The sequence below is a fragment of the Gadus macrocephalus genome, chromosome 12 (assembly GCF_031168955.1).
Source record: "Gadus macrocephalus chromosome 12, ASM3116895v1".
NCBI classification, from domain to species: domain Eukaryota; kingdom Metazoa; phylum Chordata; class Actinopteri; order Gadiformes; family Gadidae; genus Gadus; species Gadus macrocephalus.
Genome location: NC_082393.1, coordinates 7,159,608 through 7,176,639, shown reverse-complemented (window position 1 = coordinate 7,176,639; position 17,032 = coordinate 7,159,608). Strand labels below are relative to the sequence as shown.

The window sequence follows — 17,032 nt, the reverse complement described above, 5'->3', positions numbered from 1 at the left end:
GTTTATTTTAACCCTCTATCAGTTAAAATTTAAATGTGACAGCTTATGAAACAGGCTTTATTTATGGCCTGTATTTTTAAGGGAAGTTTGCTCTGACGAGATGTATGTAAATGGTAAACTTAAATTTCATGTATTTTATTAAACATATCTACATTATTTTACAACAAAATCATAAAACATTAAAAAACATTGATTGCAAAACCCTATGAAACAAGCTTAAAATTGATGAGGCACTAGATGAAATTAACATTCACGGATCCTTTAGGAGTTATTAAAAAGTAAACGTACAAATAAAATCTCAGGTCAGACTAGTGCCGGGTGATATCACACAGTGACCAGTATTGGTCCAGATACATCATCACTTGACACCAATTTGGGACATTCAGGAGCGGCATTTGCATTAACCAAAGTTAGTTCTGGTATAGATCAACTTTAATAAAAAAAAAGGAAACAATCTGCACTTTGAACCCCCCGGAGTGTCCCATCATGGTCGTCTCCGCCCTCGGTGTGACCCCCCCTGGAGCCTCACACCATGGTCGTCTCCGCCCTCGGTGTGACCCCCCCTGGAGCCTCACACCATGGTCGTGTCCGCCCTCGGTGTGACCCACCCCCGGAGCCTCACACCATGGTCGTGTCCGCCCTGGTCGGCGGCTGAGATCTCTCCTCGCGTCTCCCCGCCTCGTGGCGCTTCCTGTCCTGGTGGTAGCGCCTCACGCCGCGGATGGTCGTGAAGGTGAGCCAGGTGCCGACGGCGTACAAAATGGCCGTGATGAGTCCAAACATCGCTACGGCGGCGTCGGCCCCGCCCACGTCACAGTTCATCCACGTGTAGCCGTTGCGAGCGTACAGCCGCTCGCGCTTCTGGCACACGTCCGTGGCGTTGACGCCGATGACAAAGTGCAGGTAGAGGCCGACGGCGACCACGTAGGCCACGGCGCCCACCGCCTGGAACACCAGCGCCGCGTACAGGGTCTTACGGGGCAGGTGGTGGGGGGCCTTGTTCCCCGACACGGCGAACACCAGGGAGCCCACGCCGAACACCAGGCTGAAGGCCAGGCCGCCATAGATGCCCGGCGCGCGCATCTGGCTGTACTGCATGTCCAGGTCCCGCACCTGTTGCAGCTCCGTGCCCTGCAGGTTGAAGTTGGAGTTGATGTTGAATCCGCCCAGGCCACCATTGGACGTCAGCCCGGACATCACCATCTGTGCCGCCACCACGCAGATCAGCACCAGGGCGTTGGTCAGCACCGAGCACATCAGCACGATGCCTGGGAATAAGTTGCATTACACACACACACACACAAAAATAATTAGTCTTCCAAGCTAAATGTTCATGGGTTCGATCGCCGAAGTATGAAGACCTGCAGCCATCTTTGACAGAAGATTTGCCGAACCCCTACCTGGTCCTGAATTACCCCTATGTATCTTCTGAATCGACTGGAAGTCACTTAAGAAAGAGGCACCCTAAATTTGTATAGTATTCGCCACAATTTTTTTTTATGTGGAATGCCAAATATAGTATAGCAAATTGTCATGGGCTCTATGGAATACACAATTGGCTATTTTACATTCAAAAGGATGTGTGTGATTAATAGGTGTAAATTGTAGTGATCATGTTTCACGCTGAAAGCATTAGTATTAAATAGGCTGAGAGAGGGCTGACGTCACAAATAACAGAAAACCGGTTCCTCGCGGGAGGGGCTGAGGGTATCGTCCAGCTAAAGTGGTTCATCGTTTGCCGATCAATTGTTCACATTTCTTCCGGCTCTACAACTTTCTGCCCAGACGACTGAAACATATAAAAACTAATATTTGATGACTTACCTCGTCGCGAACATATGTGCGAGCATGTGGATTCTTTGGGTATCTCTCTGGGGACGTCTCGTGCTCCTCTGTCCCGTGCATGGCTGGTTTCAGGTCTGTCTTGTGCAGGGTAGTAGGGCGGACGAGACGACCTGAGAGGGAAAAGAGGAATTAATAGGCAGTAGTTAACAACAGAAAGACATAAACAACAATAAAGTCAGACGGTATGAGACTTAATTTTACAGTCAATCGACTTTTTTTCCTTTTAAATCAAGGAAATAGCTGTCGATCAAATCAACCAATGAACAATCGTTGAGATCAAAACAAACGAGGAAGGCACGGTCGGTCATTGGACCGACTAAAACTAAAGACAGCATCAAACAAATGACAATAATTGTAGGCCCTACTTTAAAAATGGTACGCCGACCAACCTGTCAGGCGAGGGCTGCCTGTCGTCCTCGGGGTACCTGTCGTTGGATGCTCGATTCTCTCGACGCTCCCCGTTTCGGTCCCGGTGCCCCCTCTTGTTCCTTGGTTGATGGCTCATAGCTGTTGGAGAAAGTAGGCCACCCTGTCACTCTGGGCGAAATAATCCACCTATGTAGCTCCCGTTGGTGTTTTGCCTTGTTTTGTACAATTGGCCTTGTATTGACTGAATAGCTTGTTTAATTTACTTACTTTTGTTACAAACTATCGTTACGCAACAGGAGAATGGAGTATTGTTCAAATGTCTCTACTCTGTGTAGTTGATACCACAAAAAGAGCCGATTAAAACCCCTATAATATACACTTACTGCCTGCTGTTTGAGATCCGAAGTTAAAAGTCCAAATATCTCTCCATTTTGTTTGAGCTCGCACGCCTTTCTGTGTAGGAAAAATGTAGTTTTCAGGGTAGGTCTACAGGTAGAAAGATAGACCGCCACCAAGCCGACGGGGGAGGAAGGCGGAAGTCAGGATTCACAGGTGCACTACAGGTAAAATACTTCTCGCCTTCACGTCGTCAATCCATTCCTCTTGAGGTCCTCAAGGTTTCGATTGGGCAGGACCTTGGACCTGGTTCAAGGGATGACGAGTGCTTTTGATTTGGCCGCCTGCTTATCAGAGGATTCTGATCTGGGCAGCTCCTCATATCTTATCTGAGTTGGTCGTCTGGTCACCACCCAGTCCTCGTATATTGTGGCCTGTCCCGCGTTGGTCGATAGGATTTTCCAGATTATTTCATTTTTATTTTATAGGATTTAGTTTTAATAGATTAATCGATTTTTAAAAAGCAAAGGCTCTATCCTCCTGATGTAGGTATATTCATTCGAGACAGTGGGCTTTAGTCTCATGTATATCTGATAGGCTGTGAGTTATTTTCACATAATTAGACAACTTTATTGGAAATAAATAGTAAATATTTAATGACGACTAAAATCTTTTAGTAAAATGGTACTTTTATGTTGAACGGAAAGAAGATTTTTTTTATTTGTTTTATACAGTTTGTTGAGGAATCTAATCTTAAAAAAAATTACAAAAACAGAATACACATTGAAATCAAACCATTTAAAAAAATAAATGTAAAATAACAGAAGAAAATAGTAGACAGAAAAAAAAAATTATCTAAAGATTTCGGTAATTTGAAAGTATTAAATGGTGCTTGTCTGATGTTTTAGCACATTTATTCCACTAGATGGCAGCAGTTATAAACCCAGTGTTTTCCCATGGAACAATAACTTCCGGCATGTGAACTGTGTTTTCTGCTCTATCCCTACAGCTGCGTTTATGAACAATATTGACAGAACATTTGATCTTTGGAGGAAGCATGCTGTGCGCCGCTGCTCTGCGGAACCTGCGGAGCTTCACTTCACCTGTGCGGTGCTGTTTGCGGTCCATAGTCACTTATGTTCAGGGCCAGAGCCCCGAACCTCGCATCCGTGAATACTTTTATTATATTGACCACCAAGGACAGGTGAATATCTGGACCGATGTACAATTCATCCACTCATAACATGGACCCAATATCGTCTTGTCACAACATTGTTCTAATGTTGTTGGGGGGCGGGTCTTTGTTTTTACAGCTGTTCCTTGATGACACGAAAGTGAAGAACTTTGTGACTTGCTTTAAAGGTAAACAGAAGATCAGAATGAAGCCTATAGAATAGCCAACTTATTTATTTTAATAACTCACGCATTCCTCAAAGGTCTTATGGACTTTGAGTCATGTTAAACATCATACGTAATCGGTGACTGTCCAAAAAAGTAACTTTTTACCCTGACGAGGGCGATTCTGTGATGTAAAACAGGAGGACATGTTTAAAGATTTGAAGATATTTCAGTCATCAACAACCCCTTTACAAGTGTTACATCCAGGGGATGTAAAAAAAACAACAGAGTTGGTGTTCGTGTCAGTTTCCTAAAGTGATTTCCCATTGATCTTGTAACCCATATCCCTAGATCGTAGCGAAAAATCTAACTTTTCTCAGTAAACTGCAGCCCGACTGCGCTAAGTCCCATTTCACCTCCAGTGAAAAGCATATTTTTTGCAAACATACACATGTAAAACAAATGTGAGACCCTTTTCACTCAACCGCCTACACATTCCTATGGGTATCATCTGCAAAACACACAACGTCTGTCTGTCTGTCTGTCTGTCTGTCTGTCTGTCTGTCTGTCTGTCTGTCTGTCTGTCTGTCTGTCTGTCTGTCTGTCTGTCTGTCTGTCTGTCTGTCTGTCTGTCTGTCTGTCTGTCTGTCTGTCTGTCTGTCTGTCTGTCTGTCTGTCTGTCTGTCTGTCTGTCTGTCTGTCTGTCTGTCTGTCTGTCTGTCTGTCTGTCTGTCTGTCTGTCTGTCTGTCTGTCTGTCTGTCTGTCTGTCTGTCTGTCTGTCTGTCTGTCTGTCTGTCTGTCTGTCTGTCTGTCTGTCTGTCTGTCTGTCTGTCTGTCTGTCTGTCTGTCTGTCTGTCTGTCTGTCTGTCTGTCTGTCTGTCTGTCTGTCTGTCTGTCTGTCTGTCTGTCTGTCTGTCTGTCTGTCTGTCTGTCTGTCTGTCTGTCTGTCTGTCTGTCTGTCTGTCTGTCTGTCTGTCTGTCTGTCTGTCTGTCTGTCTGTCTGTCTGTCTGTCTGTCTGTCTGTCTGTCTGTCTGTCTGTCTGTCTGTCTGTCTGTCTGTCTGTCTGTCTGTCTGTCTGTCTGTCTGTCTGTCTGTCTGTCTGTCTGTCTGTCTGTCTGTCTGTCTGTCTGTCTGTCTGTCTGTCTGTCTGTCTGTCTGTCTGTCTGTCTGTCTGTCTGTCTGTCTGTCTGTCTGTCTGTCTGTCTGTCTGTCTGTCTGTCTGTCTGTCTGTCTGTCTGTCTGTCTGTCTGTCTGTCTGTCTGTCTGTCTGTCTGTCTGTCTGTCTGTCTGTCTGTCTGTCTGTCTGTCTGTCTGTCTGTCTGTCTGTCTGTCTGTCTGTCTGTCTGTCTGTCTGTCTGTCTGTCTGTCTGTCTGTCTGTCTGTCTGTCTGTCTGTCTGTCTGTCTGTCTGTCTGTCTGTCTGTCTGTCTGTCTGTCTGTCTGTCTGTCTGTCTGTCTGTCTGTCTGTCTGTCTGTCTGTCTGTCTGTCTGTCTGTCTGTCTGTCTGTCTGTCTGTCTGTCTGTCTGTCTGTCTGTCTGTCTGTCTGTCTGTCTGTCTGTCTGTCTGTCTGTCTGTCTGTCTGTCTGTCTGTCTGTCTGTCTGTCTGTCTGTCTGTCTGTCTGTGTGTGTGTGTGTGTGTGTGTGTGTGTGTGTGTGTGTGTGTGTGTGTGTGTTCAACCGTTTTTAACAGCTCCATTACATGTGGACCTATATAAATATATATGGCTTATCCCTATATCGGCAATGATGAAATCTTCGGCAGTATATCATGTGCCCCATATTAACTCTACAAGGGAGGAATTGTTCAGAGTATTGCTACTCTAATTGGTTAATGCATCTTAATCCAACATCCATGACCAGCACACCTCCCTGGTAGAGACTTTGTTTGACTTTTGTAACATCTGAAAAGGTGTTGTTTACCCTTCATAACTGTTTAGTCATTTAGCAGAGCCTGTCTTTCCAGCGCCCCTGGCATTTTGGATGAATCATTAATGTGTGCTGAGGTTAGTCTTATTGCTCAGATGCCTATGGTAGACTGTGGACATTGGGTTTTGAACCCGCCTCTTAAATGGGCATCAATCACCCTAACTGCTTGCCTATTCTACCCTCCCCCCCCTCCAAGCTGGCGTCTCCCAAAAAAGTGGCTATACTGTAACGTAATTCAGGGTTCTATTTTGTGATTATTATTTTTTCATTCATATTCATGTGACTATTCCCCCTTCTTTTTGATTTTGAACCCCCAGACCAGAAGTTCTTGGTGTTCTTCTTCAGCCGCCTGCGTAGCAACCAGGGCGGCCGCTACAGTGAACACTTCCCCTTCCTGTCGCTGTGCGGACGCGAGAGGAACTTTGTGCGCTGCGACGACCGGCCCCTGGTCTTCACACACCTGCTGCCGCCCCCGACGGAGGAGCTGCCCCCGGGGCCGGGCCCCGGTGTGCTGTCGTACTGCGGGGGAGGTGAGCAGCTCAGCGCACCGTTCCGCCCGGAGGCCCTCTACATGCACCCGGCCAGTGGACGCGTCTATCACCCCTGTCCGGAGCTGGCTGGAGGGGTGGGCCTGGTTCGGTCGGCCCTGGCTATCGAGCTCAGCCCCTTCTTCCTCTACGAGCAGCAGGGCCAAGAGGAGCAGCCGACGCACTTCCTGTGGGCGGGGGGTCGGCACGTACTGACCAATGAGCTGGCCATGTTCTTCCCCAGGGAGGAGGGGCAGAGCAGCGGGTGATGAAGCAGAAACAAAAAGAATACTATGAATATGTTATTTATTTGAAAGTGGAATGGACACCGCTCTGGTTTAGAACTTGGTCGTGACAGAAGTGTCTCTTCTGAAGCAAAGGAAACTAAAGAAACTGCAGCCAACATGTCTGCCATTGATTTCAACATCTACTGAATAAATATGTATTTAGTGAGGTCTAGTATCTTCTAGAACCTGATGTGGTGTCAGCATTGCCCCAAGGAACGCTTGGCATCATGTATTGACATTATGCAAAGTGGTTTGGTAAAATGAGGCTGAATATTACAAAGTTTAGTCTTCATGATGCACTATATAGCCTAAGGTAACTTTGGAAATAGGGAGTTTGCAGTTGGTTCATTAATATAAAGTATTACACCAGTACATTTCGCAAAGCATGTCACTGACAGTCACGTGAAAAGCATATTATTCAATGACACGTGTGACTGACATTGAACCTGTGCCTACAATAAAAGTAGCTTCTTGATAAAATGTCACTAAAAGTGTCTACTTCAATAACAATTCTTGGTTGTGGGGCTTGGTTAAACTGCAACGAAATTGCTTTCATTCTGACCGTCGTTACTGGTGCGCAATTGCATAACGGTGTAACAGTTGTGCGGCGCATTGAAGAACTTCATCTCCCAGGTGTCTCGGCAGCTCTGACTCCAGTTGAACGGGAGCCAGCCGTGTGTGAACATGGCAGCTCCGTTGAGCAAGGCATGCGAGGCTATAGAGCGGTCCATCCGTGCCCGCGTGCCCCCCATGCTGACGGACCTATACCAGTTTACCATGGCTTATGCCTATTGGAACTCCGGACGGCACAACGAGCCCGCCGTGTTCGAATTGTTCTTCAGGGAGAACCCCTTCGGCGGCGGCTTTTCGCTGTTCTCCGGTGTGCACGACTGTCTGCTTTTCTTGCGAAACTTTCGCTTTACGGAAGAAGGTGAGTGGTCAATGGTCAGAGGAGAGTGTTTCACGTGCTGGGACCGATGCCAATGTAATCAGCCACATCATTACACAAGGTTACGATAGGCATTGCGTAATGACTTAGTTGCGCTGCCTTGCGCCCCACTACCGTTTAACTTGACCCCATCGGTCGAATCCCGCAAAGTTCACTGGACAGTACACCTTCTCATACATGCCTATCAATCGACAACATCCTACACTAAAATGATCAGATAGTCCTTAACAAACGTTGCTTATAACTATTTAGTTTTTTGCCAATGCTACCATAAATGTGTAATTATAAAGCGCGTGCCTCATAATATTGACATTCAACCGACGTCGACAGTGACGTCATATCTCGATTGGTCCTAGCTTTACTTTCCCTGTTAAATGTTCTAAAAAAAACGACCCTTTTTTTTGTTCATATAACAACTGAGTCCTCAGTGTGAGAGTTATTATGACGAGCGTGATTGGCCGCTTCTCTGTTGTGTGTGATTGTGGGCGGGGCCAGACGTGGAGTACCTTCGGTCTGTTCTACCTCCCACCACCAACCCCGCCTTCTTCCAATTTCTGCGGGAGCTGGACTGTTCCGGGGTGAACCTGCGCGCCGTTCCTGAGGCGACTGTGGTCTTCGCCAGGGTGAGATTCTCGAGACAGGGAGTAGTGGGGTTTAACCGTTAGAGTTTGTGATGATGGTGATGTGTTTTCGTGAATGCAGGTGCCGCTCATGGAGGTGGCTGGTCCTTTGGCTGTGGTCCAACTGCTGGAGACCAGCTTGCTGTGTTTAGTCAACTATGCCAGGTACACACACACACACACACACACACACACACACACACACACACACACACACAAACACACGTGCACAGGTTTAAAATATTTTGTTTATTTTAGCAACAAAATGACTTGTGGTTGGTGTGTGCTGTATTATGTTTGCATGGTCTTGTACTTCCTTTGTGTGTGTGTGTCTGGTCCAGTCTGGTGTGCAGTAACGCTGCCCGGTTCCGTCTGGCCGCGGGGCCTGACAGGAAGCTGCTGGAGCTGGGGCTCCGGAGGGCCCAGGGCCCGGACGGTGGACTCACCGCCTCGCGATACACACACATAGGAGGTACTATCACACACACACACACACACACACACACACACACACACACACACACACACACACACACACACACACACACACACACACACACACACACACACACACACACACACACACACACACACACACACACACCACTCTCTGTGAGTGACTATGTGTGGCTCCCCAGGCTTTGATATGACCAGTAACGTGCAGGCGGGATTCCTGTTCGGCATCCCTGTAGCAGGAACCATGGCCCACTCTTATGTCACTTCCTTTTCCTCCCTGGAGGAGGTGTGGCCTCAGGTCTGTGTTCTCCCGCCTCCTGGCTGTCAGTCATTCACACCAACTCTTTAACCTGAATATTATTAGCTGTATATTGTATTGTATTTCCATTAATAAACCACCATTAGTATACTCTGTTTAAGGTCTGCACTTCTGTGAAAGCCTTTCTATTCTTGTAGATACGATTATAATAATAATATAATTTGAGGGATTTTATCATGTTCGTTACTCAAATAACTTTTTACGAAATCTGGCAAATGTCACCTAATATTGGCATATTATTATTACTGGAATGCTATTGGCATATAATTGATGACTGTATATTATTGGATTATATAATATTATATGGATTCTTGATATATGTTGGGTTTATTATTGGAGCATAAATTGAATGTGATTGATACATTATTGGAATATCAGAGTACATTAGTACAATACAATGAGCTCTATATTCCCAGCTCATTCCTTTATTCATTATAATGAGACATTTGACCACCTCCTGTTTCCTGTTACCGGACAGACTCTCCTGCCGGCGGACGGAGAGAAGGACCCAATCGACCTGATCTCGCTCACCAAGGGCCTTCTAGGTCGTCTCTGTGAGCTCCTGGGGGCGGAGCCTGCGAAGATCCATGAGGGCGAGCTGGCAGCTTTCCTGTCCTATGCCATCGCCTACCCTGGAAACTTCCTGCCTGTGATTGACAGCTACAGTGTTAGCTGGTAACACCAGTACTTCTGACATCTTCGCCGTTCACGCTGAAAGTTAAACATAAACTTGTAACATAAACTTTCTAAATGTCTAGGTCACTGATGTTTATTAATAGCGAGCATGCGTACAGCCTCTTATAAATATCGAACTAAATTTGTTCGTACCCATGAAGCCAGTTGTAAGTGTAAACGTTTTAATGCAGTTGGTTGAGGTAGAATTTACCTCATGATGTATATTATTCAGACCTTCTTGGCTTGGTCATCATAATATCTATCTCTATAGTGCTCTGCCATCTCTTTGAATGTTTGACCGCACCACTGCATGTCTGAGTTTTTTGTATGTGGTTGACTTTCGTAATAAGTCTGTCTGTCTGTCTACACCTCCACAGTAGTGGGCTGCTGAACTTCTGTGCGGTTGCCATGGCACTGATTGAGCTGGGCCACCAGCCGCGGGGGGTGCGTCTGGACAGTGGCGACCTCTGCAGGCAGTCGGTGGAAGTACGCCGCGTCTTCAAACACTGCGCCAAGCAGTGAGTGAACGCTTCTTTGTCTACACTCTCTACTCTATATCACTCTACTAATGGGCCAGCCAGTGATAGCTATTCAGACATAGGGCAAGATAGATTAGTGTTACGGTTGTCCAACACACAGTAAAAAGGTTCTGGGTTCTACCTGTAGGTACCCTTGAGTGACATTATAACCCTTACCTGGCCATTAATGACACCAAAATAGGCACCCTGGAACGATAGTACTAAGGAGAAGGAGGGTCAGAGCTCTGCCAGTGTTCAACTCCAAGCTGAAAGGCTCTGGGTTTGATCCCCAATGTCCACTGTCGTCATCTTTGAGCAAGATGCCCCCCAACTACCTGCTCCTTAATGACATGCCTCTGAATACATTGTATCGCTTTGGATTCCATTATTATAACCTGATAACTTCTGCTTGGGATTCCTCTAGCTTCTCCGTCCCTGTGTTCGAATCTCTGATCATCGTTGGGACCAACAACATCTCAGAGCAGAGCATGATGGAGCTCAGCAAGAAGGTAAGGGAGCCTGAAGCAGATCCTGTTCTGAACAGGTCTAACCGTACCTCTTCCTCCATGGGCCCCTCACTGAGACCTTGTGTATCTCTCTGTGTTTTAGGAGAACGAAATCAATGTGGTGGGAGTGGGAACCCACTTGGTAACGTGCACAAGGCAGCCGTCCTTGGGATGTGTGTACAAGGTAATGTTTAATGTACACACTGGTATACACACATGGAGGGACCGAACTTTAAAGGTCCCATGACATGCAACTTTATGGATGCTTTAATTTAGATATTAGTAGGCCCCAAACACAGTATTTGAAGACGTTCCCAAAATTCAGCCTTGGTGCAGAATTACAGCTACTACGAGCCAGTCGCACATTGAGCTTTCCCCAAATGCAAATGAGGAGGAGAGAGGCGGGTCAAGGAGGATGGTGGGGGTGTGGCCCTGAGCAGCTTGCAGCCACGGTACCATGCGCTCTGTTTACAGTGGATGTATCGCAATGGCGAGGCGCACACAGCCTTTAGCCGTGTTCTGCAAATATTCTAGAACACACAGGAATCCTAGAGCTCTATATCTAAATAATATCATATTATACATAGATATCTATATCATATAATATATATTCTCACGGCCAAAAGCTGTGTGAGCCTCCAGACGATATTATGAATCTCAAACGACCGCGTCGGGTAGGGATGGGCGTGAGGAATCGATTACTCGAGTACTACTCGTTACAAATGAACTCGGTTGGTGGACAGGCAAACTCGAGTTTGCATATACACACACAAACAACGTTTTCTGAAGCAAATGTATCAATTCGGCGCCACTAACGCATGACGTGGGCACAAAGAAAATTAAATGCATCCATTTCCATGGCGCGTTCCGTGGCGTGTGCAGGCATGCCAGAATTCAAAAAGTTAAGAGATGGCGGTTAAAGCAAACCGCAGCGAAGAATTGAAATACTTTAAAGAAATAGGAGATCATAAGGTGAAATGTAAAATATGCCAAGCGAAATCGAGCTACCAGAAAGTACTATGCGGCAACATATGCTCCTGAAACACAACAGTGAGTTCGGGTAAGCAGACCCGCAGCAACGGTGAAAGTGAAAGTGTGTCGGCTATATTTTCACCGCCGCAAGACGCAGCTGTAATCCCGGGCGTGTAGAGAAGATCACAACGCTGAGTATTTCCATAGTCCATTTGCTGCCGTTTTATTTGCAGCTTTAAGCATTTATTTGCAATGGTTAGGCTACTTGTTTTGTTTTTTTTAAACTGTTACAGGCCTTGGTTCGACGTGATTTAAATTGTGAGACGCATATTTATTTTTGTAAGGGAAATGTGTTTTGAACGTTTGCAAAAATAAATAATGAATACTCTGATAACTCTGTTATGATGGAGAATAAGCATTAGGCCTACATGTTTGGTTGGTAATATTGCCGTTCATCATCAGGCCTATTCCTGCTGCAGATGCGTTGCATTCTAAAAATAGATTTGATTTAACGAGTACTCGATTGATCCTCGAGGAGTTCCTTCGATCACTCGAGTTTGGAATTTACTACTCGTGCCCATCCCTAGCGTCGGGTTCTCTTACGTCTCTGATTCTTCCACGTCCACATCAATCTGAAGTAGACTGAACCACGTCATGGAGGAGAAAGGGATTGTTGCCCGCGATTGTCTCCCGCCGGAGCCTCGCTGCAGAGGGACCACTGCCTCGGCAGCGGTCAGCGCTTAGGCACCACCGCCTCCTGCAGCGCCGAGGCAGTGGTCCCTCGGCAGCGGGAAGCGGGGCTCATGCGGGAGACATTCGCGGCCAACAATCCCTTTCTCCTCCATGTCGTGGTTCATGTACCTCAGGGAGTCAAAGCCAAAGTTCCTTTCCCCCAATTCATTCTCAACCATGGCTGAGATAACCCCCACTACAGACCTCGTTGTGGAAATACAAGAGACGTCAAAGAACCGACGTGTTATGCACCATAAAACCAACAGCAAACACCTGCGTTACAGTGTGTGTAATCACACACACACAGGTGGCGCTCACACATCTCATTGGCAGGCCAAATTATCTGGGCGGGCAAGGCAGAGAAAGGGGAGGAGCTTAGATCCTTTATGACGACATATGGGGCCACATTCCAAATCAGCGCGCTTGAGCCTCAGTTTTTCAAAGGCGAGCAGAATACCTAGTGCTCGTTTTACACCAAACGCAAGTTTTAGCCGCTGGGGGACCATAGGCAGGCTAGGGGAACTCATATTTATGTTAGAAAACCTCAAAGTGAGATTTTCAGGCCATGGGACCTTTAATAAACCTGCCTGCATTCCTTTCTTATTAGCTGCTTTGCTCAGTTCTGAAGTGTGTGTGTGTGTGTGTGTGTGTGTGTGTGTGTGTGTGTGTGTGTGTGTGTGTGTGTGTGTGTGTGTGTGTGTGTGTGTGTGTGTGTGTGTGTGTGTGTGTGTGTGTGTGTGTGTGTGTGTGTGTGTGTGTGTAAGTTGGTGGAGGTCCGGGGGAGCCCCAGGATGAAATTCAGTGAAGACCCAGAGAAGAGCACTGTTCCTGGGAAGAAGGCTGTGTACCGTCTGCTGGACAGCGAGGGTGAGGCTCCCTGCTGTATTCTCTCATCCATATTCTCCTCTCCTAAATATATGAATTTAACATACACAAAAGCTTAATTTGGTTATAAAGCTGAATTTAGTTTTATCACAGATTTTCCAAAGTGACCCAGGGCGAATTAAGATACATGTCGTTAAAAAGCAAATAGCTATATGTCCGCGTTTAGGGCAGTGGTTCCCTACCTTTGGGTCAGGAGCCCACTTGGGGTCCTCTGACATGCATACTGCTTTGCCGGATATTGCCAACATTAGTTAATGATTGGATGATCCGTTTTAGTTCACTTTCTTTGTAAAGGTCTGTCATAATGGCGTCTTAATAGACCAAAGCGATTGGTTCAGCGGGACATGACATTACCGGCAGATGTTGATTGGGTAAAAATACAAAAAAAAACAGATCTACATAAGTTAAAGTTGGGTCTCAACATTTGTAGGGCTAGAAAGAGGGTCAGGACCAAAAGAAACTGTTGGGGACCACTGCTGGTTGATAAACAGGGGAGGCTATGTTTACTGGGGGTCGAAACCAAGAACCTTTTAGCTGGGGCTCGAGAGTAACAACAGGACACTTTCCTGCCTGCACACAGTAGCGTTCCCCCAATCACCCACCTTGTCTCTGTCCTGCAGGTCACCCCCTGATGGACCTGCTGTGTCTCTCTGAGGAGCCCCCTCCCCTGGCGGGACAGACCCTCCGCTGCTACCCCCTGGGACAGGAGGCTCACCTAGCCGTCACGCCCACACAGGTCACATGTCTACGGCAGGAAGTGTTCGCCAAGGGACAGGTTAGGAATTGGTCCTGCTGGATTTGGGAACTCGACTCTCAGCTTTCTCGGTCTAGGCCAGGAATGTGAAATCTTTTGGCCAAAGGGCCGATATTTATACAAGGAATTCATCAGTTGTACATTTGTACCATTAAACATTGATGGCCTGCCGTGGTTTGTTCTCGGCCCCAGTTAAAGTCCCCCAACAGTGGTGCAACTCATACTTCTCCAACATTGCTACTTACTGTGGTAAAGTAATTTTAGCAGACGCTCTCCTCCAAAGTGAATGACACTGACAGTTAGGCAATCTAGCCTTCAGGTGGACTATCGCGCCCCCGCAGTGTAGCAATATTACTACATAATAAACACATCATCGTGTTTGTCTGTATTTTGTAGATCACACAGCCTCTATGCAGTGATGCTGAATGCAGAGAGAAAGTCCAGAGGTCCATTCAGAACCTGGACCCCCGACACAAGAGATTACAGGACCCCGAACCTTACACTGTAAGATACACACACACACACACACACACCTACTGTACTGTATATGACATACTGTGTACAGTGCTGCATTCGATACTGTAGAGACCATACAATACTTTTGGACAGGTTAGAAAACTGGGTGGGGCTTTCAGGCACAGTCTTAAATTGGTTCAGATCCTACCTACAAAATAGGAACTACTTTGTTTCCATTGGCGACTTTGTATCAGAATCAACCAACGTGATGTGTGGAGTCCCACAAGGTTCGATCTTAGGACCCTCTTTATTCAACATCTACATGCTCCCACTAGGGCAAATCATGCATAATAACAATATTGACCATCATTGCTATGCTGATGACACGCAAATCTATGTATCGCTATCACCAAATTACTATCGGCCCATAGATCTGCTGTGCCAGTGCATTGAGCAAGTGAAAGACTGGATGTGCCGAAATTTCCTTCAGCTAAATGAGGATAAAACAGAGATAATTGTATTTGGTGCTAAAACGGAAAGGCTTAAAGTAACCCAACACCTTCACTCTCTGTCCATGAAAACCTCAATCAAAGCCAGAAATCTAGGGGTTATCATGGATTCTGATTTACATTTCGAAAGTCGCATCAAATCAGTTACAAAATCTGCATATTATCACCTTAAAAATTTAGCAAGACTTAGAGGGCTCATGTCCACCGAAGACTTACAAAAACTTGTACATGCCTTTATCACTAGTAAGCTTGATTACTGCAATGGTCTCCTTACAGGTCTCCCAAAACAAACTCTAAGGAAGCTTCAGCTTGTTCAGAATGCTGCTGCTAGAGTTTTAACAAAGACCAAAAAATGTGAACATATTACACCAATTCTTAAATCGTTACATTGGCTTCCTGTAGGTCAGAGAATTGATTTTAAAATCATGTTGCTAACCTATAAATCCCTACATGGTTTAGGCCCAAAATATTTAACTGATATGCTTCCACTACATAAGCCTTCTAGAACACTAAGATCTTCTGAGACCAATCTGTTAATTATCCCCAGAGTAAACACGAAACATGGAAAAGCAGGATTTAGTTACTATGCAACAAATAGCTGGGATAAACTCCCTGAGGATTTAAGACTTGCCCCAACTCTGAGCACCTTTAAAACAAGATTGAAGACTTTTATGTTTGCTTTAGCTTTCTGCTAAATCTTAAATACTTTACCTTTATTTTACTAAAATGCCTTTTTAACTTTCCCTTTATTTTCACCAGAAAAATACATGATCTGATACCAGAGAGAAAGGTTGTATAAGGGTTAGAGTCCTGAGTTTGTTTGTATAAGGGTTATAGTCCTGAGTTTGTATTTGTATAAGGGTTAGAGTCCTGAGTTTGTATTTGTGTAAGGGTTAGAGTCCTGAGTTTGTATAAGGGTTAGAGTCCTGAGTAAGGGTTAGAGTCCTGAGTTTGTTTGTATAAGGGTTAGAGTCCTGAGTTTGTGTGTGGGTGGAATTCTGAGACCGAGCTCCGTGGGAGACGTTTCCAAGTTCTGTCTGGGTTAGAGTCCTAGAATCTGGATTGGAGTTCCAGAGAAAGGACCAAGTTCCTTTAGGTCGGGTTGTAGTCCCGACTTGGGTTCCAGAGAGACTGTTGATCTGATCTTAGATACATTGCACTTTCAATTTTACTTACTAAAAAGCCTTTTTAACTTTCAATTTAATTTTCTCTTAAATACATTGCACTTTACTCATTTCTTGCATATGTTTTCTTTTACTTATCTATTATTTTATTTTATTGTATGACAATGTTTATATGTGAAGCACTTTGAGTCTGCCTTGTGTATGAAGTGCTATATAAATAAAGTTGCCTTGCCTTGTCTTGCCTAAAATATCATGCACTTGTCTGACACTAGGTGGCACTGTCTGATAAACTCCACAAGCTGATAGCAGAGATCCGCAGAGGAACCTCGGCCAACGGGAAATTCCTGTTGAACAACTAGGAGAAGTAGAGGAGAGAGAGCGGGAAAGAGACACACTCGTTTTTGTACTTGAACATGTTTGTACTGTTAATACCATGCCAATGCTTGTAAGGAAGTGTTCTGCCAATATCTACTTCCTTGAACAGAATTAGAGAAAGCAATAACTAATGTTTATTGTGTAATTTGATATTTCCTTGCTAAACCTAAAAATATCTCACTCTAGGGTTAGTGGGTATTTTCTTAAAAATAATATAATACAATTAAAATGATTGTTTTTTCTTATGAAGGCGTTAAGCCTGTCTCTTCTTTACTAAAACACCATCATTTAATCACCAGTCAGATGGATAACTGGGGAGTGTACTTTCACTCATTTCAAAATGTTGACTTCAGGTATTTGTATCTGACTTGAATACTTTCTCATCAGTGTTTTCTTCAAACTTTTTCAGATTTTTTTAAAGTAATCTGCCTATTGGCTAAGATTCTGGGTCATGACCAAACTGCCTTGATGAAAATGTTTACACCAAATATTTTCTTGTTACACAGGTATATTAAATCTGTCTTCTGTATATACTAGTTGTAGTTGTTTTGA

The 17,032-nt window shown here is 45.3% G+C and overlaps 3 protein-coding genes across 5 annotated transcripts; 2 read left to right on the top strand and 1 right to left on the bottom strand.

Moving 5' to 3' along the window:
• Window positions 1-119: 119 nt before the first annotated feature.
• Window positions 120-2,740, bottom strand: si:ch211-191a24.4 (uncharacterized protein LOC100150331 homolog). Of its 2 annotated transcripts, none has more exons than XM_060067600.1 (4): window positions 2,598-2,740; window positions 2,235-2,352; window positions 1,825-1,955; window positions 120-1,268 (listed from the first exon to the last, which is right to left on the bottom strand). In XM_060067600.1, exons 2-4 carry the CDS (start codon window positions 2,348-2,350, stop codon window positions 619-621), a joined length of 897 nt encoding a protein of 298 aa, XP_059923583.1. In that variant the 5' UTR covers window positions 2,351-2,352; window positions 2,598-2,740; the 3' UTR covers window positions 120-618. The 2 variants fall into 2 exon arrangements, with proteins under 2 accessions (XP_059923583.1, XP_059923584.1); XM_060067601.1 differs by having other exon boundaries at window positions 2,482-2,620.
• On the top strand, window positions 2,651-7,121 carry c12h8orf82 (chromosome 12 C8orf82 homolog). Of its 2 annotated transcripts, XM_060067603.1 has the most exons (4): window positions 2,651-2,777; window positions 3,560-3,754; window positions 3,864-3,912; window positions 6,134-7,121. In XM_060067603.1, exons 2-4 carry the CDS (start codon window positions 3,608-3,610, stop codon window positions 6,610-6,612), a joined length of 675 nt encoding a protein of 224 aa, XP_059923586.1. In that variant the 5' UTR covers window positions 2,651-2,777; window positions 3,560-3,607; the 3' UTR covers window positions 6,613-7,121. The 2 variants fall into 2 exon arrangements, with proteins under 2 accessions (XP_059923586.1, XP_059923585.1); XM_060067602.1 differs by lacking the exon at window positions 2,651-2,777 and having other exon boundaries at window positions 3,495-3,754.
• Window positions 7,122-7,262: 141 nt separating this feature from the next.
• On the top strand, window positions 7,263-17,016 carry naprt (nicotinate phosphoribosyltransferase). The gene is made up of 13 exons (XM_060067599.1): window positions 7,263-7,561; window positions 8,075-8,202; window positions 8,282-8,364; window positions 8,541-8,671; window positions 8,838-8,953; window positions 9,453-9,649; window positions 10,027-10,167; window positions 10,592-10,676; window positions 10,777-10,857; window positions 13,142-13,244; window positions 13,883-14,037; window positions 14,413-14,520; window positions 16,378-17,016. The coding sequence occupies exons 1-13, from the start codon at window positions 7,315-7,317 to the stop codon at window positions 16,462-16,464; spliced, it is 1,662 nt and encodes a 553-aa protein (XP_059923582.1). The 5' UTR covers window positions 7,263-7,314; the 3' UTR covers window positions 16,465-17,016.
• Window positions 17,017-17,032: the final 16 nt, after the last annotated feature.